Raw genomic sequence first — 24,723 nt, forward strand, 5'->3', positions numbered from 1 at the left:
GTTTTTTTGAGTGTTTGGCTGACCAGCTTAAAGTCATTTTGTGCTTAAAATAAGCTCAAAAAAATAATTAGGCCCATTTGACTTAGATTATCTAAAGCAGCTTATAAGCTGAAAACAGCTTATAAGCCAAAAAAAATAAGTTAGGCTACCCAACTTATTTTTTTTAGCTTATAAGCTGTTTGCAGCTTATAGGCATAAGCCCATCCAAACAGGCTCTTAGTCTTTTTAAATATCTATCGAACTCAATGTGTTATTTTTGACAGCAACTGTGAAAAAAAGAAAAAAAAAATAACAAAACTCACATTTGAAAGTTTAATTTATAGTATAGCGAACAAGTAAGAGTGAACGAACTGAGTATTTTATAAAGCTTAATGTCAAATTTGGACCTCAATTTTTCCTTTTCTTGCTTAATGACTCTTTGGTTATTTCATTGCCAGCAACCCAAAGCAAGGAGTACTGATACTAGTCACTCCAGTAGTCTACAAACACAACACAAATCCCCTTTTCAGTTCTTCAAGAACCCATTTTTCTTCAACAGTACAACTGATGATTTTTGCTTCACAACCCTTAAACTTTCCATCAATTCTCTAACTTTTCAACAATATAATCCCAAACCCTTTTGCCAAAATAGTTCAAGAATGTCACGTTTTCCAATGAATCGATATGATGAGCAAAGATTAATTCAAGAAGTTCATTACCTCCATTCTTTATGGCATCAAGGTCCCCCTAGACCCCACCCCCACCCCCACCTCCCTATACCCACCCACCCAACTCCAATTCCTCTACAGCCCTCAAGTTCAACAAAATTCAAGAAAAGGAAAATCAAGAACCCGAAAAAGCTCAATAAGGAAGCTATAATAGATTCAGGTATTGAATGGCCTTGCCCGAAACCTGTCGAATCTCCACCTGTAACGGAATCAGGGTGGGGCAGCTTTAAACCACAACCAATTTTGCAACCCCATTTGCCCACTGATCAAGAATTGGCTAATTTCGCGTCGAACAGGGCCCACCAAGGGGCGTTAAAGGCGGTATCGGACTATTTTGAGTACTCGATCGATGCTGAGGAGGATGACGAGGAGGATGATGATGATGAGGAAAAGGGGGAGAAAAGTTATGGTTTTTTCGCGAAGTTGTTTGAGGAGGATGGTGTGTTGAGGGAGTATTATGAGAAGAATGGGGAGAGTGGTGGGGAATTTAGTTGTCTTGTGTGTTGTGGGGTTGGTAAAAAAGGGTGGAAAAAGAGGTTTAAGGATTGCGTGGCGCTTGTTCAGCATTCGATTACTATAGCTAATACGAGGCAGACTCATAGGGCATATGGTCAGGTCATTTGTAAGATTCTTGGATGGGATATTAGTAGGCTTCCATCCATTGTTTTAACTGCAGGTTATAAGGCAAGTGAATCTTCTGATAAACCGGCGGAGGGTCAGGTAATTTACTGTTATTCCATTGGGTTTATCAAGGCATAATCATTGTTGTTAGGGGTCGTTTGGTAGGGTGTAAAAGAATATTACTGAATGGTAGGGTGTAAAAGAATATTACTGAATAGGGAGTATTATTAATGCTGAGATTAGTTATGCCAGCATTATTTTTTATCGACTGATTGGTTTGTTGAATTGAATAACCTGCCTTGCATAATTTTTAAATAGTACTAATTAGGGTGTATTAGAATGGGGAATAGTATTGGTATTGTTAATGCCATGGTTTCGCGAAGTTGTTTGATGAGGATGGTGCATTGAGGGAGTATTATGAGAAGAATGGGGAGAATGGTGGGGAATTTAGTTGTCTTGTGTGTTGTGGGGTTGGTAAAAAGGGGTGGAAAAAGAGGTTTAAGGATTGCGTGGTGCTTGTTCAGCATTCGATTACTATAGCTAACACGAGGCAAACACATAGGGCATATGATCAGGTCATTTGTAAGATTCTTGGATGGGATATTAGTAGGCTTCTATCCATTGTTTTAACTGCAGGTTATAAGGCTAGTAAATCTTCGGATAAACCGGTGGAGGCTCAGGTAATTAACTGTTATTTGAGATTCAAGGCATAATCGTTGTTGTTATAGTTTACATTATGTATTATAGAGATTAGTGTGCATAGAGAATCTTAAGTTTAGTGAACCTGTAATTTGTCTTTATACGTATTGGAATGAGATGTGCTTTAAAAGAGTGGAACATATAGAGAATTCGTATTGTCCACCAGTGTAGTTTGGGTTAACTGCTTGAATAAGTTGCACCAAGGATGTGGCATAGATGTCAATGAAGTGGTTTCAGAACCATGAGGTCTTAGGTTCAATTCCCCGTGGAGGCAAAAATACTAGGTGATTTCTTTTCATTGAGGGAGTATTATGAGAAGAATTGTGAGAGTGGTGGGGAATTTAGTTGTCTTGTGTGTTGTGGGGTTGGTAAAAAAGGGTCAAAGAAGAGGTTTAAGGATTGTGTGGCATTTATTCAGCATTCGATTACTATAGATAATATGAGGCAGGCGCATAGGGCATTTGGTCAGGTCATTTGTAAGATTCTTGGATGGGATATTAGTAGGATTCCGTCTATCGTTTTAACTGCAGGTGATAATAAGCCTAGTGAATGTTCTGATAAACCGGTGGAGGGTCAGGTAATTTGATGTTTTTTCATTGGGTTTATCAAGGTGTAATCTTTGTTTGTTATAGTTTGCATTATGTATGATAGGGATTACTGTGGATAGAGAATCTTTAGTTTAGAGAATATGTTATTTGTCTTTATACGTATTGGAATTAAACACGGCCCAACAAAGTGGTGTATATAGAGGATTTGTAGTATCAACCCAGATAGTTTGGGTTAATTGATTGAATGATAGTCATAAGCTTAGTGTATATATACTGTTGTTCCATTGGTTTTATCAAGGTGTAATCTTTGTTATTATAGTTTGTATTATGTATTTTAGAGATTAGTGTGGATAGAGAGTCTTTAGTTTAGTGAACACCTAACTTGTCTTTATATGTACTGGAATGAAATGCGGCCCAAGAAAGTGGAATATGTAGAGAATTCATATTCTCGACCCGGGTAGTTTCCGTTAATTGATTGAATAATGGTCATTACCATTTGTCAGTGAAGAATTTATCATCTTTTGAGTCCGGATGTCAAGATGCTGGCAATGTTGAGAAGTTTAGATCACTTTCAGAATGAGAGATCTTTTGTGGTTCTTTTTTTTTTCGGGCGGGATTTTTGTGTGTTGGGGGGGGGGGGTGGTGCGAGAAGAAGAAAATAGAATTATACTCCCCCTGTTACAAGTTATTTGTCTTAGTTTGACTGGGCACAGAGTAAGAAATTAAAGGCGACATTTGAATCTTGTGGTTTTAAACATAAGATGTGTGTAATGTACCAAAATGCCGTGTACATCTTGTGGTCTTTAATTTGCCAATAGGATCTTAGATTTAAAGAATTAGTACTACATATATAAAGTGGCATTATTTTTAAACCAGGCCAACAAGGAAAGTAAAACATATGAATTGAAACGGAGGCAGTAATATATTTCCTTTATTGTCCCCGTTTACAAGAAAATAAGTTAATATCACCATGGTCAAGTTTCCATTATGATTAATCCATGAAGGTATAAACTCAACTATTCTAGTTTGCATTGATTTGGCCGAGCAGAGTGACATAGTGGCTGTTCACGTATTGCATTGCCTCATAAATTGAATGTGTGAACATTTTGAATTTTGAATTATGAAAGCACCAAGTATCAAACAGGAAATGAGAGAGAATGGGGGAAAGCCCTAGAAAGTAGACAAAACTGATTATCTGTCAATTCTAGGACAGTCCAAGACTTTGTATTTACGCAAAATTATCATAATCAGAAATAATATTCTGCTTGAACTCGGGTCTCTCTTCAGGTATTAGGCTGCGAACTTCAGACTTCAAATTTGGCTAATTCGAATGACGGCTCCAATATAACATTGCAGGGGAATGAGGATGACGGTGGTAAAGACGGTTTAAGCAATACAACAGATACTGTAAATATTGGCAGTGATGAATTATCTCAGCAAAAACAATCTTTTAGTAATGAAAACCAACAAGAAAATGGTGGTGGCTCCACAGCGTTAGAGGTTAGTTTTATGCAGCTTCTATATGCTTTGGTTTTTGAAAGTATTGGATGAGATTATGTCTGTGGTGTAGCTGACTTGTATTCTTTCTTTAGCACAACTCCGCTATTGAAGCCAGTGTCAGCAATGCTATTCCCGAAACAGCAAAAGAGAACACAAAGAATGCATCCAATTGTCCTGTAAGGCTTTTGGTCTGATATTTTTTATAGAAAGTTGGTCCCACGAAAATCTACTTCTGGATTATTTATCTTATGTAGTTTGTGCTTCTGAGATTAATTATATGTGAACTACTACTTCCTTATAAAAAAGAATAAAATTGTGAACTACTCCAGTACCCCTACCACTTTGTTGTGAGCATTTCTTCCAGTAACTCCTGTATAAAAAGCAATAGCCATCTGTTTTTGCACTGCCCTGTCACTGACAAAAAATGGCAACTATTCCTGAATATGAAAGGTCTGAATAGACTATGCCTAGAACAACTAGAGGGAGAGAAACTCAAGATGTTTTGAATATATTATCAGCACTGAGCAGAAGATTAAGATGAACTGTATTTTGTTTATTTTCAGTATTGGTGTCAAGAAGGTTTCTCAGATGATGCAGTTTCTATTTTAGACACCATAGGGTCCTTGTGATGGGCTACAAGACTTTTTTGTTCTTGGTCTTATAAATGTTTTTCCTACTCTTGGCACTCCCTTTCTTCTAATGATTTATAATATGTTACCTTTACTTAAAAAAATTATTCTGGCATTGTGTAGTAAAAAATTATATTGCATTGTGAAGTTAGGACAATAGTGTTTTTTGGCTAGCTGGATGTTGTTTGTGGTTTATTTGTGCTTCATTTTGTATATTAGCATCGACGTCCTGTACGCTGATAACTTTACCTTTTTTTTTTTTTTTTTTGAGAATGGTAACAATTAATCTATATATCCACAGGTATAACTACATCCAAATGTGTATTACAGCTTACATTGCCTTCCTATTTCCACTAAATTACAACCAGTCAATAGCTGTTAAAATATCTTCTGTTTGATCTAACATTTCCTGTTTACACCAAAAATAGTAAATAGCTAAACAATTCATCTTCATTTTCTGCATGCTGCTCTGCTTATCTTCAAACATCACTGATGTCTCTCCTTCCAAACTGTCCACCATATGCTTGCTGGGACATCTTCCATCTCTCCTCCTCCTTTGCTGCATTGCCATCTCTGTTCCAACACTTCATTACTTCTTTTATACTTCCTGATTTCACCCAGTTGATTTTTTTCATCTTGAGAATGAACTGCCTCAACTGGTCTGTCACTTTTCAATGCAAAAAAAGATGGTTGACTGTCTCTGCTTGTTCCCCACATAAGTAACATCTAGAGCTAGGTGAAATCCTCTTTTGTTCAGGTTCTCAAAATGAAATATAAAAAAAGGGCAGCCCAGTGCACTAAGCTCCCGTTGTGCGCGGGGTCCGGGGAAGGGCCAGACCACAAGGGTCTATTGTACGCAGGCTGCAACCTTACCCTGCATTTATGCAAGAGGCTATTTCCACGGCTTGAACCCGTGACTTCCTGGTCACATGGTAGCAACTTTACCAGTTACTCCAAGGCTCCCCTTAAAAAAATGAAATATAAAATCAGGGCAAATTGCATTTTGCAAATTTACTTTTAAAGATCTGATTAATGGTCTTGAAGTACTTAAAATATCAATTCTCTCTGTCAGGGCCGTAGTAGATGTGCCAGGAGAAAAACTTATAAAAGGCGATGGTTGAAAGAGATGGCCAAACTTAAGGAGAAGAACATAGTTGCTGAATCAGAAGGACTGGTAAGTAATCAAGGGCACAGATATGCCAACTATTACTGACATACAATGAAACTAAAACTGCTCAATTGATACTTAAGGGACTATTTTTGAACCTACCACCAAATATAAGGGACCATTTTTGTCATTTTCTCTCAAATCAGCCCCTGAATCAAAATCACCTACTTCAGCAGGACAAAAATTCACATGTGAACCCCTGTTTAGGTACTGTCACCAATGTTCCCTAAATAAATAGCAAGGGTTTGATTGTTCGTAAGCAAAGAAGAATACCTAGAAATGTTCTTCTTGACAGTCCAAAAAATCCCATTTGTAGTATCTAATTGCATTGCCTCCCGTTACAAGTTGCTTTCCATTCAAGCACAATCTTGGCAAAATTCTGAGATGGGCAATTTAAAGGTGGTGTGTAATCTGCAAGAACTGGTGGTTTTCCGTAAGTGAACCCAAAATCATGTCGAAGGATTAGATGTGCACAAGGTTTGGTTTTGGGTAATTTTATTGGTTTTGTGACTTCAAAAAATATTGTTGGAGTGGCCTTATTGGGTAAAGATTCTGGCTGAGTGATGAATTGCTATCTAAAGAGAGAAGCGTGGAGGGTTGCTGTGGAGAATAAATTTGTTGGAGTAGCAAGAAATAAAGTAAGAAAATGAAAGAGGCAGCCATTGATGACGAGTTTTGAGAATCATTTTTTTTTTTGGATAACCGTGGTGTCTGGGCCAGCTTTCGCGCACCTCGGCTAATTTCACGGGATACCTCCCACCTCTCACCTCCCACTAGCAACGTGTACCAGGTAACTCTGTCCACCAAGGCTAGAACAGATGGGAAGAAATCACCTAATGTTTTGTCTCTGCTGGAATTGAACCTGAGACCTCATGGTGCTCAACCCACTTCATTGACCACTAGGCCACACCCTTGGGTGCGGCATCAGCTGGTTAATATACTGTAGACTTAGTACTGTTTGGCCATAGATCTAAATATTATTCACTTTATTTGAAATTGATGAAGTTGGAGTTGTGTTTGGTTATACTTTTTGCAAAGGAGAGAAGAGAGCACCTTATTTGAAATTTATGAATATAAAAAAACAAGTTTGGAGCACTTCTCCAAATTTGGAATCCAGCTCCAAATTGAATTTGGAAATTTTATAACAAAATACTGATTTTAAAACAAAATAAAGAACTATTCCAAAAACGATAAACTCTCTGAACAACGACTTCTTAGAGTAAAGTATGAAGTATTCTGATAATGAAGTCATTTTATGGGTTGCTTTGTTTACTGCATTGCCTTGTTGATTTAAGGGGTTGAATCCAAAATAACTCGAATAACTCAACTTATTAGATGAAAATGGTCAAATAATGTGACTCAATGGATCAAATACAATCCAAAAACATATAAAATTAATCTTGGAGCTTGAGAGGTATACAAATTTGGAAGAATTTAGACTAATAATTGAAGAAAATTGCATTTTTCATAATTTTTCACCAAGCAAAATAAAAAAGAGGAGAGATTCGACCATGTCAAGACATGTTAAATCAAATGTGTAAACAGTTTAAAATATGAGAACACCAAGAATCAAACAGGAGATTTAGAGAGAACAGGGGAAAGCCATAGCAAGTACATGAGAGAGAACCATAAGGTATTTCGTAAAATGAACAGACAAAAGTTATTATCTGTGTTTTCTAGAAAAGTCCAGGACTGTTTGTATTTACACACAAATCATAAACAGAAATAATTTTGTTTTCGGACTCCAATAAAACATTGCAGGGGACTGAGGAAGATGGTGATAAAGACGGTTTGAGTGGTCTAAGCAATACAACTGATACTGTAAATATCGGCAGTGATGAATTATCTCAGCAAAAACAGTCTTTTAGTAATGAAAACCAACAAGAAGATGGTGGTGGCTCCACAGCATTAGAGGTTAGTTTTTGCAGCTTCTATATGCTTGGTCTTTGAAAGTATTTGAGATTATGCAAGTGTTAGCTGACTTTTATTCTTTCTTTAGCACAACTCTCCACTTGAAGCCACTGTCAGCAATAGTATTCCTGAAATGGCTAAAGAGAACACACAGGGTGCATCCAATGGTCCGGTAAGGCTTTTGGTCTGGTATTTTTCGTAGAAAGTCGGTTCCAACGAAAATCTACTTCTGGGTTATTTACCTTATTTAGCTTGTGTTTCTGAGATTAATAATTTGTGAACTACCACTTCCTTATCAAAAAAATAAAGAAAATTGTGAACTACTCCTACCACTTTGTTGTGAGCATCTCTTCCAAAAAATCCTGTATAAAAAGCAATAGCCATCTAGAGGGAGAGAAACTCAAGATGTTTTGAATATATTATCAGCACTGAGCAGAAGATTAAGATGAACTGTATTTTTTTTAATTTCAGTTTTGGTGTAAAGAAGGTTCTCAGATGATGTAGTTTCAATTTTAGATACCATAGGATCATTGTGTCGGGCTACAAGACTTTTTGTTCTATGCCTGTTAATGTTTTTCCTACTCTTGGCACTCCTTTTCTGATAATGATTTATAATATTGTTACCTTTACCCTTATCAAAAAAATAATAATATTGTTGCCTTTACTTAAAAAAATTATGCTGCCATTGTGTAGTGAAAAACTATATTGCATTGTGAAGCTAGTACAATAGTGTTTTTTGGCTAGCTGGATGTTGTTTCTGGTTTAATTTGCTTTGGTTAGTACATTAGCATCGACGTCCTGTACGCTGGTAACTTTACCTTCATTTATCCAAAATGAAATATAAAATCAGGGCAAATTGCATTTCTTAAATTTACTCTTAAAGATCTGGTTAATTGTCTTCAAGTAACTAAAATGTCAATTCTCTCTGTCAGGGCCGTAGTAAAGCTGCCAGGAGAAGAGCTGCTAAAAGGCAATGTCTGCGAGAGACGGCCAAAATTAAGAAGGACACAGTTGCTGGATCAGAAGGACTGGTAAGTAATCAATGGCGCAGATGCCAACTATTACTGCCATACAATGTAACTAAAACTGCTCAGTTGATACTTAAGGGACTATTTTGAACCTACCACCAAATATAAGGGACCATTTTTGTCATTTTGTCTCAAATCAGCCCCAGAATCAAAATCACATTTTCTTCAATAAAACATTGCAGGGGAATGAAGATGGTGGTAGAGATGGTTTGAGTGGTCTAAGCAATACAACAGAGACTGTAAATATTGGCAGTGATGAATTATCGCAGCAAAAACAGTTTTTTAGTAATGAAAACCAACAAGAAAATAACGGGGGCTCCACAGCGTTAGGGGTTAGTTTTATGCAGTTTCTATATGCTTGGTCTTTGAAAGTATTTGATATGATTATGTAAGTGTTGGCTGACTTGTATTCTTTCTTTAGCATAACTGCCCAATTGAAGCCAGTATCAACACTGATATTTCTGAATCAGCAAAAGAGAACACAGAGGGTGCATCCAATTGTCCGGTAAGGCTTTTGGTCTGGTATGTATTTTTCGTAGAAAGTTGGTTCCATGAATCTACTTTTAAGAAAAGCTTGGGGAAAGCAAAAGGTAATACTGTCATATGACCCGTTGATTAGTGTAATCAATTAACTGTCTTAAGGGGTGTGCCACACCCCAAAAATTCACTTATTTTGGACCAGAGGGAGTAATAGTTTGTGAACTATCACTTTGTTGTGAGCATCTCTTCCATGAAACTCCTGTATAATATTTTATAAAATGTAAGTAACTACTTATATTTTAAAAGTTAAATATAAGTTAGATTTATGGATTAATAGCTCGTCACAAATAGGAGTTTATCCTAGACAATATTGTGAAGGTAGGTTACCCGTGGCCCGTGGGTATGGTTGTGAGAAAGGCGGTAGGTTCTCCGACCTGCTTAGGTGTCCAAAAATCTATTGCTGTCCACAAACCCCCCTGCTGAAGAATTGGCCCGTTTTGTCGTGAACTTGGCCCAGGCTCTGAAGGCTATATCTTTTTGTTTTTGATAAGGTAAACATTAGGCTCTGAAGGCTGTATCTGAATATTTGAGTACTCAAATAATGCTGAGGGGTGTTATTTCTATCAATACAGATAAAAAAATGCTCTCAGGCACTTCTCCCAAGGTAGAATTCCAAAGGCCCCTTGGGGCCTGAGGGACCCTTTCCGGTGGCTCTCTACCATCGGAATCTTCCACCATGGGTGACAAAATGTTCTTTATTTCTGGTGATAAATCTTTTGAGCTTAAAAATTTAGGAGACAGACAGTTCAGATGGTATTCGTTGATCGAAAGGGGCAGGAGATACATAAGCAAAGTTACAATGGACGCCTACAAGCTCAGATGGGTGTGTGAAGCCCTCAAACAAGCATCAAAAGGATCGGGGAAGCTATACAGAAAGTGGGGAAGGAAACAACAACAAAGCCTATACAGGGTCTATCAAACTACAATGTTCATGGCAGATTTGTGAGAGTAGAAGTTTGGCATGGTTCCTTCAAAGCGGCAGTGATCATCCCAGAGTTGAGCTCCAACAGTGGCTGGTCTGATATTGCGGAGAAAATTCTTCGATTTCTCGGTAACAACATTTCGGCTCGATTTCCACCACCGGCCCCAATGACTAAATCCTATAAAGCTGCTGCTAACATTGAAAGCTGGCCAGATTTAAACCAGAAACTAGGTAACACTCTCGAAAGCCATCCACTCCACAGAAGTCTGGTAGGCACCTTCAACGATCCTTTCCACCATAGCCCAAACCACGAAATCATCCATAAATGGTTTCAAATCAGGTGGGGAATCACTGCTGGATTCAAAGTCATCCCCATGGACCACAATCGATTCCTCTTTGAACTTCCTTCCAGACATGAAGCAGCGAGAGTAAAGGCGGGGGACTGGTTCTGGAATGGCAGGCACCTCTCCCTTGACTGGTGGTCGCCGGGTATCAGTTCTATCCAACAAGAAAGATCGGAAAATACCTGTGTTAAAGTTTTTGGGATTCCATTGAATGCTTGGTCACTGGATACGTTTCAACAAATTGGGAATCAACGTGGAGGCTTCATCGGTGTTGACGAAGATACGAAGGAAATAACCCATTTTTTCTGGGCTCGTGTCTGCATCAAGAATACCGGCAAGCAGATTCCGGCGAGTTTGAGTATTGATTTGCAAGATTGGAAATTTGAATTATCGATTCTCCTGGAGATCCGGTCTCCTCCATTATCCACTGGGTCTTTGAATGGGTCAGAAAATACTGTACGACAGAAGGAGCCAGAGTCCTCTTTACACACTATCGCACGTGAAGGGCACAGGGGCTGTTAAAACAAATAACAAATTAAGGGTTTTACCTCTTAATGGCCCGGCCCAAAACAGGGGAAATAAAATCAGCAGCAACAAAGGAAAAGCCCACAAAGGGAAAGCCACAAGAGATCTAAACAACGGCTTTTATTCCAAGGGCCCAACCAGAAGCAGACAAACGAAATTACAGAGCAACGCAAATATGGAGAGCCACTGCCTCCAAAATTGATCCTTGCATTCTCAGACCTCCCTCTTCTTCTCAGGCAGCGGTCTCTTTTGATCACTTCGAATTGGAAATTCAAGCATCCAAACTTAGAGATTGGGAGCCTTCTGATGGAGCAATTTCACAATTAGAGGCAGACGATGAAGCAGACATGTACAGTATGCCCGTCACACCATGCAAAACCGAATCCATCCTTCATTCAGATTCTCCTTGTGAGGAGTCAGATTCGGGTATCACTGCTCACTCTTTCAACAGTTTCTTACCACTTCCTTGGCATTGGGGTGGTGAGCAGTTGCCAATTGTTGATACACCTGTGGTGGTGGAAACTTCTAAATGGTCGAAATTGACAATGATGAAAGCTTGCAAGTTGCAAGGCTTTGGGGGTGAATGTAATAGGTTTCAAACATGAAATTTTTGACATTATTCTTAGAATGGAGGAAAGGAGAAAACTACAAATGCAAGAGCAAAAGTTGAAAAATGGGGATTCTAGGAAAGGGAAGAACAAAGCAGATGCTGAACTAAAAAAATTGGCTTGGGACTTCAAGAGGGCAGTAGAAAGAAGGAAAGGGGCAGGTCTCTCAAGGTTCTTTCTAGATGAAAGTCAAAACAATCATCTGGAATGTGCAGGGGCTTAACAATAAAAATAAGAGAAGCACCTTGAAATCTCTTATCCATAAATGGGGGGCAAACATCATCTGTTTACAGGAAACCAAAATAGATGAATGGAATACTACTTTAATCAGACAAATTTGGGGAAATAGGTGGATAGCTTGGGCTGAACTTAAGGCAATTGGTACCAAAGGGGGAATCCTGATAATGTGGGACAAAAGATTATGGAATTGTGTTGACTCTGAAGCTGGTATCTTTTCCCTTTCTTGCAGATTTGAGAGTCTTACTGAAGATTTTAAATGGGTTCTTTCAGGGGTTTATGGGCCTCACACAAACCCAGAAAGAGATGAACTTTGGATTGAACTAGCAGCTATTAGGGGTCTGTGGTCTGATTTGTGGGTAATTGGAGGTGATTTCAATGTATGTAGGTTTGAGGAGGAAAGAATGAATTGCACCACAAGATCAAGAGCTATGTTGGGCTTCTCTGACACCATTCAAGACTTAGAATTGATTGATCCTCCTCTCCAAGGAGCGTCAAGAGGGGAGGAACCTATCCAAGCCTTAAGAATTGACAGGTTTTTAATCTCACCCGAGTGGAGTGAAATGTTCAATGCTATTAAACAGTTTCCATTGCCTAGAGTGTTCTCTGACCACAAGCCTTTTGTCTTGGAAAGTGGGGACTGGGATGCTTCATCCTCTTACTTCAAATTTGAGAACATGTGGCTTCAATCAGATGGATTCCTAGACATGGTAAGAGATTGGTGGAATTCGTACATTATTTTGGGCACTCCTGACTATGTCCTGATCCAGAGGCTTAGACATCTAAAGAGGGATATCACTAAATGGAACAAAGAGGTTTTTGGTAAGATTGATTCTCAAAGACACAAAGCCCTCACGGAATTGGGAAGGCTAGACCAAATTGCTGAACAAAGACCTCATACTACGGAGGAGAATTTGAAGTCAGTTAATCTCAAAATTGAGATTCAACAGATTGCCATTGCTGAAGAGATCTCATGGAGGCAAAAATCCAGATGTTTATGGCTGAGAGAAGGAGATAAGAATACTAAGTTCTTCCAAAGAATGGCCAACTCACATAGAAGAGGTAACTGCATTGACAGATTGAAGATAGAAGATGTTTTAATTGAAGACAAGGGGCTGATAAAGGCGGGTATTCTTGATTATTATCAGAAGCTGTACCAGGAGAATGAATCATGGAGACCCTCAGCTGTTTTCGAGGGACTCTCCACTATCAGTGCTGAAGAAAAAGAGGTGCTTGAATTACCCTTCAATGAACAGGAAGTTTCAGAGGCCCTAAAGTCACGTGCTCCAGACAAAGCTCCAGGACCAGATGGCTTCACCATGGCATTTTTTCAGAGTTCATGGAACTTCATGAAATGTGACATAATGGGAGCACTCAACTTCTTTCATCAGAACTGTCAAATGGTGAGGTCTTGTAATGCTTCTTTCATTGCCCTCATCCCAAAGAAGAAAGGAGCTTTGGAGCTAAGATATTTCAGACCTATAAGTCTTATAGGTAGTGTATACAAGATACTGGCAAAGACCCTAGCTGAGAGGATTAAAAAGGTGGTGTGCTCTCTAATCTCTGGCCAACAGAGTGCATTTATGAAGAATTTGCCTGATGCTTCCATGATTGCAAATGAAGTATTAGACTGGAAATTCAAAAGTGGAGAATTTGGGATCCTATGTAAACTGGACATAGAAAAGGCTTTTGATCAACTAAATTGGGCTTACTTGATCAACATTTTGAAGCAAATGGGGTTTGGAGATAGGTGGATTAGGTAGATCTTTTTTTGCATATCAACAGTGAAATTCTCAGTATTAGTAAACAGGAGCCCTGTTGGATTTTTCTCTTCTAAAAAAGGGCTAAGGCAGGGAGACCCACTCTCCCATTTCCTCTTTATTTTGGCCATGGAGGGACTCTCTCAAATGCTAGCAAAGGCCAAAGAGCTACAGTGGATTCAAGGATTCCAGGTGGGTAGAGACCCTGCTACCACAGCCAATGTTTCTCATCTACTTTATGCAGATGACACGTTGATTTTTTGTGGAGCAGACAGTCAACAAAGTCACAACCTCAACATTACCCTTATGGTCTTTGAATCCATTTCTGGTCTACACATCAACATGCTCAAGAGCATTATTTATCCTGTTAATGAGGTTCCCAATCTAGAGGAACTAGCTGATATTCTAAGTTGCAACGTAGGCTCCTTTCCCATCACTTATCTGGGCCTACCATTAGGTGCTAACTTCAAATCCACTGTGATTTGGAATGGAGTAATTGAAAAGATGGAGAAGCGACTAGCTACATGGCAACTACAGTACCTATCTATGGGGGGGCAGACTCACTCTAATCAATAGTGTATTGGATAGTATTCCCACATATTTTATGTCTTTATTTCCTTTGCCAGGTTCAGTCCTGAAGCAGATAGACAGGTTAAGGAGAAAATTCTTGTGGGAAGGTAACAGCCAAAGTCATAAGTTCTCTCTGGTGAAATGGCAGAAAGTTATGCTATCCAAGGCTTAAGGGGGGTTGGGAATTAGAGACCTAAAGCTGCATAGCAAAAGCTTGCTTATGAAGTGGCTTTGGAGATATAGGCAGAATGAGGCAGGGTATTGGAGGGGGTATTGGAGGGACATCATCAAAGCAAAGCATGGATCTCATGACCATTAGAGCCCAAAGAAGAGTACAGAACCTAATGGTGTAGGAGTCTGGAAACACATTAGCAGTTTTCAGGATGATTTTTTTTCTAGAAAGTCTTTTTCAAAGCTGGTAATGGAATCAAGATAAGATTCTGGTTAGACAAATGGATTGGGGACACTACTCTGAAGGAATCCTTTCCTAGGCTGTTCCAGATAGCTACCAACAAGGAAGCAACAGTTGCACAATACAGAGTTGACAATGCTTGGAGCCCAATCTTCAGAAGGAACCTGAATGATTGGGAAATTAATGAACTTCTTCTTCTACTACAGACACTTGAAGAATGCAACTTAGATGCACAAATCTCAGATAGATTACTTTGGGGCAGCACCAAGCAAGGGGTCTACACTGTGAAAGAATGTTACAAGTTTGGGTGTGCCCAGAATGGCATCCTTGAAGATTTTCCCTGGAAACATATTTGGAGGACAAGACAACCTCTTAGGGTCTCCTGTTTTACCTGGACAACCCTTCATAAGGCTTGCCTTACTCAAGACAATCTCAGGAAAAGGGGCATCATTCTCATCAATAGATGTTTTTTCTGCAAACAAGACAATGAGAGTGTCAATCATCTTTTTTTGCATTGCCCCATAACAGCTAACATATGGCATTTCTTCTCTCTTTGTTTGGCCTCCAATGGGTGATGCCCTTTTCCATCAAAGATGCTTATGTTAGCTGGATATGCTGGAGAGTTGACAAGACTATCAAAAGGATCTGGAGGATGATCCCAGCAACAATCTTTTGGAGTATTTGGAAAGAGAGAAATTGCAGATGTTTTGATGGAATATCAACTTCCATAAGTATCATTAAGGCTAGATGTTTAGTTACTCTTTTCAGTTGGCACTTTTTCTCCCCTGTAAACAGTGTGGATAATTTTTTGGATTTTGTTAGCTCCCTAACTCTAGCATAGTAGGGTCTTAGGGGATATCTTTTTGGATCTTTTGACTGGTTTACAGATTTTTGCTTAGCCAGCTTCATGTTAATTCTTGTTTGAAGCAGCTCTATGCTTAGTTGTAACCTCTGCATCTTCTTGATGCCATTCTAATACATTTTAATTACTTCACCAAAAAAATAATAATGCTGAGTATGAAGATGGTACTGAAAATGATGATGATGATGTCACGGAGGTGGAACAGGGGGTGTCAAGATTATAACTTTTTTGTGAAATCGTTTGCGGTGGATGCTGCATTGGGATAGAACTATGATAAGAACCGTGATATTGGGGAATTTAGTTGGCTTGGGTAAGAAAAGGATGGAAGAAGAGGTTTAAGATTTTGTTTTGCAGCTCTTGTTCTGCATTCAATTGCTATAGCCAACTGAACAAAGGCGGGCACATAGGGCTTATGGTCAGGTCATTTGTGAAATTCTTGTACGTGACATTAATAGGCTTCTATCCATTGTGTTGTCTGCAGGCGATAATTGGTGAATCTTCTAATAAACTCTGAAGGCTCATGTTATTTACTGATCTTCCATTGGGTTTAATTGGACATAGTCCCCACCCATTAGGATTGAACACAACTGTTGTCATAGTCCCATTAGGTCTTGCAGCGGTAAGTGGGAGTAGAGAAGATTTAGTGTAGAGAACCCCAATTTGTCTTTATACTAATTGGAATGAAAAATATCCCCAGTAGAATGGAAAATATAGAGAATTCATATTGTCGACCTCGACCCAAGTAGTTTGGGTTGAGGTGAGGTTGATTAATTGATTCAATGGTAGTCATCACCAAATTGACAGTGGAGAGGGTGGCTAGAACTAGGAGATAGATTTATAACAAATTTCTTTTGTTGTCCCCTTTTACATTAACAAGTTAACATTAGTGTGGTCAAGTTTCCAACATGATTGACGATGAAGGTATAAGCTCAAAACCGATATTAGTTTGCACTGATTCGGCGAAGCGAAGTGGAACACTGGCTGTTCAAGTTATTATATTTAGTGCCATATAAATTGAATCTGTAAACCTTTTGAAATATTGCAGGGGAATGAGGGTGATGGTGGTAAGAACAGTTTGAGTGGTCAAAGCCATACCACAGATAATGTAAATATTGGCAGCAATGAAGTATCTCAGCAAAAAGAGCCTTCCGGTAATGAAAACCAGCAAGATAATGGCGGTGGCTCCACAGTGTTAGAGGTTAGTTCTATGCAAGCTTCTATATGCTTGGTTAGATACCTTATAAATTTGACATTATTGGAGGAGATTATGTTGTGGTAGCTGACTTGGTATTATTCTGTCTTTAGCAAAACTCCACGAGTGAAGTCAATGCAAATAGAAGCTGGGAAGATGTTAGCAATGATAAACCGGAAACAGCAAAAGGGAATGCAGAGGGTACATCCAATTGTCCGGTAAGGCTTTTGGTCTAGCATTTCTTCATAGAAAGTTTGTTCCGTTAAAATCTGATTGTGGGTTGTTGCCTTATTTATGTTGCGTTTCTGAGATGATAATTTGTGAACTGCCACTTCTCTCGTATGTCTTCCAGAAACTCAGTGTATCCATCTTCTAATATTTGATTAACATATACTTAACTAATAATAAAAATTTCTAAATGTAAGATCTGTAGATCAGAGACACTAATAACAAAATGGAGTCAATCCTAGACAAAATTTCTATGTTCCTTCTTATTCTGTTAGACTTACAACAATTTCCCAGAGAACCAGTTGTATCATAGTTTAGCTACTAGTTCCTTCTTATTCTGTTAGACTTACAACAATTTCTATGTTCGATTTCGTTACTTTTGATCTGAAAAATGGATAATATTTGTCATCCAGGAACCGTCGCCAGATGATATGATTGTTGCAAATGAAGAAAACAATCGTCAGAAGCATGCAGTTTTGACAGAGACAACAATCGTTAGTGACAAAAGTTGAACGTTAATGGCCGTGTTATTTAAGAACTATGACAATGAAAGGTGAAATGGTTTATGCTATCGAGGATATCTTGTTCCAGGAGATCATCTCTTTCATGATAAAGATGCTTGTTAGATGAATTAGGAAAAAAGTTTAGATTAATGAGCTAGGTTAGGCGAACCAGTTTGTCTATGAAGACATTACTGTTATTCTGATGATACCTTGGTTATTTCTCTTTCTTGTGGAAGTAAAAATTAAGAAGAATACTCATCAGTGGCTATACTGTGTTTAGGAACTTTCTGTACTTGGGAGGCCCTATGCTTTAGTGGTTCTCTCTTCCCCCATGTTCAATGGTAGCACTATTATAATGGATGAATCAATCAATTACCCTTTACAACGACAACTATAACAATAACTACGTCTCAGTCCCATACAAGTTGACGTCTTGATTTCTTATTTTCCTTTGTATTCGAGTTCATTTTGTTTTAATACTAAATAGATGTACTCCCTTTTCATTTCGTGGGAGATGCAATACCAAAGGAATATGTCAAGAGCTGTATCCATGCATGCTAGAAGATCTAGGTTGGATGACCAATGTTTTGAAGTTAAATAAAACCATATCCACCAAAGGTCGCTACTACTACCAATCCCCTCGATCACTAGTCACCATTGCCAACTTTATACAACATTATATAAATCAATACCGCTGCGAATATTTTTAATTATTTTATTTTCTCATATTTTGCCTTCTATATCAGACTTCCATTGTATAATAACTACAAATACGATTTTTCTGGATATATGCTAGTATTACTTTATCTGAATTATATATCAAATATTTAGCAGTTTGGATCTAGGTACAATATTTTAATAATCGACTATGTATTCAGAATCAAACATATTAATTTTAATAAAAATAAACAGATTCTAAATTTGTTCAACTAATCAAATTTTTTAGTGTTTGATTTTTCTCTTTTAATCTAATTTCTACTATAACCATCTTAATTTTCCTATGATTATATCAATGGTGAGGTCACGTGAAATTACAGGGTCGGGGTTTGAAAGGAAAAATACGCGACCGAACTCTCCGTACAATCTCATATTGAACTCTCTCTGAAAAGTTGAAAAATCAATTTTACCATCCCTAGCTCGATTTGTGTTGCTTGTTTCTCTTCTTTTATGTGGTATTTACCTCAACTAGTTCGAGATTCCATTTGCCGCTGAAGGTGTTTGACTAGGCACGGATTTTTGTGGTTAGAAATCATTTTATAGAGTTAAAATGAGAATTTTAGAGTAAGTTTGTTGCTAAATATAAAAATGTGTTATTCTTTTTAGATTGATTAAAAAAAAAAAGTGTGGTATAAACAGGGATGGAGGGAATTAATATTTTCACTAATATTTTGTGGATATAGTGTCACTATTAATTTATTAGATTTTGTATTCCCCAGGTTTTAAATAAAGAAATTTATTTCTTCTACTAGTAAAGTCGTCTTAACATAATTTCCTCCATGTGATTTATACAAATGGTGGTGTCACGTGAAATTATAGGGTCGGGTCGCAACCCAAAAATACCCAAAGGCCCCTCCTATATATAAGTAGCAAATGAACCTTTTTCTTTAACAGTAGTCGCCAAAAAAAAAAAATTTGTTTGTTGAGCTGTTTTTTGTGAAGTAGGATTATTGAACTCAGTTTTTTCAATTGATATCTATATATATATATATATATGTCACGCCCCAAACCTAGGGAGGCATGGCCGGCACCCAGTGCCTTATTTCACCCGAGCGTACCACTCTGTAACTGTGAACTCTGAGAGTAAACCTCTACTTAGGCCGACAAGGGTAAACACACCCACAATATATATACACATAACTGTGCAAGCCGACGAGGCTGCCATGAACGTCTACAAACAGAAATACCAAGCTGATATATATATATATATATATATATATATATATTTTGGCCTTCCTTTCAGTTTTGATAATCTGTGTATAACGGATGGATTTAGACAGTTTATGTAGCTACCTCTGCGAGTTTAGGATTGAAGCATAATTGTAGTTGTAGTAATTAGTCTGTGCATCCTTAGCTCAGTTGCTGGTTTTGCATTTCTAGCTCCTCTTTTTGTTGCTTTATTATCTCTCCTTTTTTCTCATAGAATGTGCATAACATAATGGACATGGAGGATTCATATACCCGACTAGTTTGGGGTTGAGGCGAAATTGTAGTTGTTGTTAGATGCTGTGCATCTATTGCTTGGAATTTTGTTACTTTAATTTCTCTCTCTGTATAATCTGTGTGCTTGTGTGTATGCTACATCCCTTTATGTTTAGAACGGGATGGAGACGGAGAAGTTATGTAGCTATCTCAGCGTGTTTGGGATTGAGGCATAGTTGTAGTTGTAGTCATTAGGCCGTTTCATTGTTTGCTCAATTAGTTGTTTTCATCTCTAGGTCCTATATTGTATTGCTTGATCTTCTCTGCTCTCTCTCTCTCTCTTTTTTTTTTGGTTTTTTTTTTTGGTTTTTTGGTGACAGTATGTGCATAACATAATGGACATGGAGGATTCCTATACCCGACTTCGATTAGTTTGGATTGAGTCGAAACTGGAGTTGCTGCTTAGCTATTGCTTTCAATCTATGTTGCTCGGACTATCCAAAAATGCTGCTGCACCCGAATCGGATCTTCCAAAAATACACCACTTTTGGAGGATCCGACACCTACCCGACCACATTTTTGAAGAGTCCAAGCAACATAGCTTGCAATTTTGTTACTTTAATTTGTCTACCTGTATAATTTGTGTGCTTTGTATGAATGCTACTTCTCTTTCAGCTAGGATTCATCCTTCGTATCTGTTAGATTATCAGCTAATTTCCATATGTCAGTTTTCTGTGATCAATTTTTTGTATGTGCTTATGATTTCTAATGGACCTAAATCTATTTAATAAATATGTTCAATTATGCTAATCATGGCTGTACTTTAGAATTATTGCTCAGCTGTAGCTGTATTTTATGCGTAACGGGGTCGATTTTTTTGAAGTCAGTCAGTCATACTACCTTTGCAAATACTGAACATGCAAATTTGCTGCTTAAGTGTATGTTGATTGATCTTGTATCATTATCCTGGTGTGCTGGTAGAGTAATTTCTATATTCCTGCAGTTTATTGTTTCACCAATATTTGCTAAGCACCAGCAAAGGAGAAACCAGGGGAAATTAGAAAATAGTACTTAATATCTTAAATTCCTCTCAAATTATACTGAAGCTGGATAACTTGTAATTTTGAATTTGTCCTTCTCTCTTCATCAGTTCATGTTGTTTCTTATTAGTAGAGTTATAAAACCAGAATTTCACCTATTAAAATTTTTGTTTTATTTGGCCTAGTTTCATGTATATTCTGAGATTGGCGACTTGCTAAAGGATAAAACCTTCATTGTTACTAAGGAAACTTCTGTAAACATGGGTTCATTCAAGTGTGAACATAATTGACTGTTTGGAGTGTTCTCTTTCTGGCTTAGTTCTTTTTTCTGCCACGTTTTCTTTATCTGTTGAAGTATTCAGATACTTTGTGCCTTATACTGCTGCCATGTCACCTGTTCTTACTTTTGTAAGCTCATGTAATTTGCTTGTAGTAATAAGCTGTTCTGATAATACCTATCATCTAATGCAGCTAATGCAGGATCAAACAAGGCTGCCTCTAGTAGTACATCTCTGAACACCAGGAAACTTGATGAAGATACTGAGAATTTATCTCGTAAGTTTGAGCCACACCTTTGACAACATATTAGAGAAACTGCTAGGGGACAATTACCTTTGCTTAATCTCTGTTATGTCTGTGAGTAGAAATCATAGTTACCCCTTGATTGCTTTGATGTCTTCAGTTTTTACTTTATGCTGCCTACTTCATATGCTGGATGGGTATGCATTATCTTCCTTTTGAAATACTTAAGGACCATACGTTTCCCAAAACACGTGTACTACTTGTGCATTTGAATTTGCAATGGTGTTTATGGTCTTAATGTGGGGTCCAGTCCTCTATCCCATATTTTAAGAAAGGAAGATTTTTCTTCCTTTGACAAAATCACATTGGTAGCAATTGTGGAATTGGCCAACAAGTCAATTCTTTTGTTCACATAGCCGTGATGTAAGCGCTTACCTCATCTTAGTCGTGATGTAAGCGCTTACCTCATCATAATCGTGATGTAAGCGCTTAGCTCATCATAGTCGTGATGTAAGCGTTTACCTCATCATAGGAAATTCATTCCTATAAATAGGCGGCTTATGGTTCATTTGTATCATCACCAAGATCATTTGCTATACACACCAAAATCTCAGACAATACATCTGAGTGAGAGCAAAGTGAGGTATTCCATAGACTGTAAGAAAATAGTCTGTGAAGAAAAATAGAGTGTGAGTGATATTGTAGTGAGGTGGGAAAATCAAAAGAGTGTTATTTCTTTTGAGGGTGTAGTGGTCTTAGGAGTATTTGTACTCGTTACTACACAGTGTAAAATTCCTTACTATAGTGATATCAGCTGCTCCTCTTGGCCGTGGTTTTTCCCTTATTCAGAAGGGTTTCCACGTAAAATCTTGGTGTCATTATTGCTGCATTTTATTCTTGCTGATTTAACCATAACTGAGTGTTCCGCGTTTATCACTAATACCGTGAATATTATTTTGCGGGTCTATTTTATTCTCAACAAGTGGTATCAGAGCCAAGGTTCTGTCTGAGTATGCTCTGTGGTTGCAGCACAGTCTGAACTTCCACATCAGAAAAGAATTACTTTGGTATTCGAATAAAATAGTATTTGTATTTGTGATAAATGATGGAAGCCAACACTAGTAGAATGGTTACTTTGAGTGGCGTAAATTATGTCATTTGGAAGGGCAAAATGGAAGATTTGCTCTATGTCAAGAATTTTCATCAACCTGTCTTTGCCAATAAAAAGCCTGATAATAAATCAGATGAAGAGTGGAATTTGGTGCATCGGCAGGTTTGCGGCTTTATTAGACAGTGGGTTGACGATAATGTGTTGAAACATATTTCTGGGGAGACACATGCTCGGACCCTATGGAAGCATCTTGAAAGTTTGTATGCTCGAAAAACTCGTACCAACAAGATGTATGCAATGGTATGCACTCGACCAGATATTTCTCATGCAGTCGGTGTTGTTAGCAGATTTCTCAAAAATCCAGGGAAAGAGCATTGGGAAGCTATGAAGTGGATACTCAGGTATCTAAGAGGAAGCTCGGGGGGAGCTATACCATGGCAGTCGAAGTTGCAGAAGTGTGTCGCACTATCAGATATGCTGACCAAGGTGGTACCGAGAGACAAGTTCGAATCGTGCAAAGAACTTGTCGGCATGCACTCAAATTAGAAGCCAGTGTACCCTCCTTCAGGTGAATGGGACTGGAGGGGGAGATTTGTGGGGTCCAGTCCTCTATCCCATATTTTAAGAAAGGAAGATTTTTCTTCCTTTGACAAAATCACATTGGTAGCAATTGTGGAATTGGCCAACAAGTCAATTCTTTTGTTCACATAGCCGTGATGTAAGCGCTTACCTCATCTTAGTCGTGATGTAAGCGCTTACCTCATCATAATCGTGATGTAAGCGCTTAGCTCATCATAGTCGTGATGTAAGCGTTTACCTCATCATAGGAAATTCATTCCTATAAATAGGCGGCTTATGGTTCATTTGTATCATCACCAAGATCATTTGCTATACACACCAAAATCTCAGACAATACATCTGAGTGAGAGCAAAGTGAGGTATTCCATAGACTGTAAGAAAATAGTCTGTGAAGAAAAATAGAGTGTGAGTGATATTGTAGTGAGGTGGGAAAATCAAAAGAGTGTTATTTCTTTTGAGGGTGTAGTGGTCTTAGGAGTATTTGTACTCGTTACTACACAGTGTAAAATTCCTTACTATAGTGATATCAGCTGCTCCTCTTGGCCGTGGTTTTTCCCTTATTCAGAAGGGTTTCCACGTAAAATCTTGGTGTCATTATTGCTGCATTTTATTCTTGCTGATTTAACCATAACTGAGTGTTCCGCGTTTATCACTAATACCGTGAATATTATTTTGCGGGTCTATTTTATTCCCAACACTTAAGTCAGTCATAATGCATTCTTTCTTGTGACATGATCAAGTTTAAATTGACATCCATTTGGTTGCTCTCTCTCTGCATCAATTACACTTTAGAGACAGGATGAATTCACAATCTATAAATTAGAAAAGAAAAAGAATTTAATTCACTAGTCGTCTCTATAAAGTTTCTCCTGGGCATGGTGTTTCTCAGCGTCTTTGTTTCCCCTGTTCTGTTTTTTATTTCCCTTGTTTCCTTAAATCTATTCTTTCTTTCTTTTGTTTCCCCTAATCATTGTCTTGATAATTTATTACCTAAGATGTTTGAGCAGTTCCGATTTGTTCTAGTGTTATTTTGCGCTTATTTTGTCAGTATGTCACAATATCATTCTCCTTTGAAAGCGTCCTATGTTACTTTGATTTACTTTTTCAGATGAAAAGGTACCAACTGAACTGAAGAAAGCTATCATGCAAGCACGACAAGACAAGAAGCTAACTCAGGCTCAACTTGCTCAAGTATATACCTCTTCCTCTCACTTTGCACTACCCCACGCCCCACGGCCCACGCCCAAGTGAAAAAGAGAAATGTTATTACACAGACAGAGAAGATGGTTAATTTGTAACGAAGTAAATTTTATGAGGGCCTTTGTTGTTTTGCAGTTGATAAATGAGAAGCCACAAATCATCCAAGAATACGAGTCCGGAAAGGCAATTCCAAACCAACAGATTATCTCTAAACTGGAGAGAGCTCTTGGTGCAAAGCTTCGTGGAAAGAAATAAAATCTTGTGGCACAAGTGAGACTTATGGGTTCTCATTGTGTGTTTGAATCCAAAACATGGACATGAACATGAAGTTCTCCTTAAAACAGTGTGGTCCTTATCGTTTATGCCTGGATTCATGAATATGGTTTTCTTCGTTGAATTAGCTTTTGCTTCTGTGGAAATTTTGAAGTTTCTCTTGTACGGATTCCCCTCCTGCTTATATTCGTACTGCTTTTCATAACATTGCTCTATCATTTTCCCATCAGCAAGTGTAATTTCTAAACCAAGGAACTTAGTTATAGGTGTTATGTGAACTTAATGCAGTATATCTGTGTAACAATGAGTTAACGTGCGAGGAATAATTCGTTATCTCCTCTTAGT

At 38.0% G+C, this 24,723-nt stretch overlaps 2 protein-coding genes across 6 annotated transcripts; both read left to right on the forward strand.

The window, feature by feature from the left end:
• The first annotated feature begins 356 nt into the window (after positions 1-356).
• Positions 357-17,899, forward strand: LOC132629101 (uncharacterized). 5 transcript variants are annotated; one of them, XM_060344840.1, is made up of 12 exons: positions 364-1,427; positions 3,863-4,075; positions 4,168-4,251; positions 5,777-5,878; positions 7,634-7,786; positions 7,872-7,955; positions 8,716-8,814; positions 8,994-9,143; positions 9,233-9,316; positions 16,637-16,789; positions 16,897-17,001; positions 17,425-17,899. In XM_060344840.1, the coding sequence occupies exons 1-12, from the start codon at positions 372-374 to the stop codon at positions 17,521-17,523; spliced, it is 2,382 nt and encodes a 793-aa protein (XP_060200823.1). In that variant the 5' UTR covers positions 364-371; the 3' UTR covers positions 17,524-17,899. The 5 variants fall into 5 exon arrangements, with proteins under 5 accessions (XP_060200837.1, XP_060200834.1, XP_060200823.1 ...); XM_060344843.1 differs by having other exon boundaries at positions 3,932-4,075; XM_060344847.1 differs by lacking the exon at positions 5,777-5,878.
• A 2,566-nt stretch (positions 17,900-20,465) lies between these two features.
• LOC132627150 (multiprotein-bridging factor 1a-like) lies at positions 20,466-24,723 on the forward strand. Its single transcript, XM_060342314.1, has 6 exons — positions 20,466-20,471; positions 20,591-20,720; positions 21,013-21,101; positions 21,146-21,248; positions 24,014-24,096; positions 24,241-24,723. Exons 1-6 carry the CDS (start codon positions 20,466-20,468, stop codon positions 24,358-24,360), a joined length of 531 nt encoding a protein of 176 aa, XP_060198297.1. The 3' UTR covers positions 24,361-24,723.

Source organism: Lycium barbarum, chromosome 1 (genome assembly GCF_019175385.1).
Source record: "Lycium barbarum isolate Lr01 chromosome 1, ASM1917538v2, whole genome shotgun sequence".
Taxonomy (NCBI): Eukaryota; Viridiplantae; Streptophyta; class Magnoliopsida; order Solanales; family Solanaceae; genus Lycium; species Lycium barbarum.

Bases quoted from the DNA above. Each gene is read 5' to 3' on its own strand.
- LOC132629101 (XM_060344840.1), top strand. From the start codon at position 372: ATGTCAAATTTGGACCTCAATTTTTCCTTTTCTTGCTTAATGACTCTT. The intron at 5,879-7,633 runs GTAAGTAATCAA...AAAACATTGCAG, and splicing joins TTGCTGAATCAGAAGGACTG to GGGACTGAGGAAGATGGTGA. The intron at 9,317-16,636 runs GTAAGGCTTTTG...GAAATATTGCAG, and splicing joins AGGGTGCATCCAATTGTCCG to GGGAATGAGGGTGATGGTGG.
- LOC132627150 (XM_060342314.1), top strand. The intron at 20,721-21,012 runs GTACTTAATATC...TTTCTGGCTTAG, and splicing joins CCAGGGGAAATTAGAAAATA to TTCTTTTTTCTGCCACGTTT. The intron at 21,102-21,145 runs GTAAGCTCATGT...CTGTTCTGATAA, and splicing joins TGTCACCTGTTCTTACTTTT to TACCTATCATCTAATGCAGC.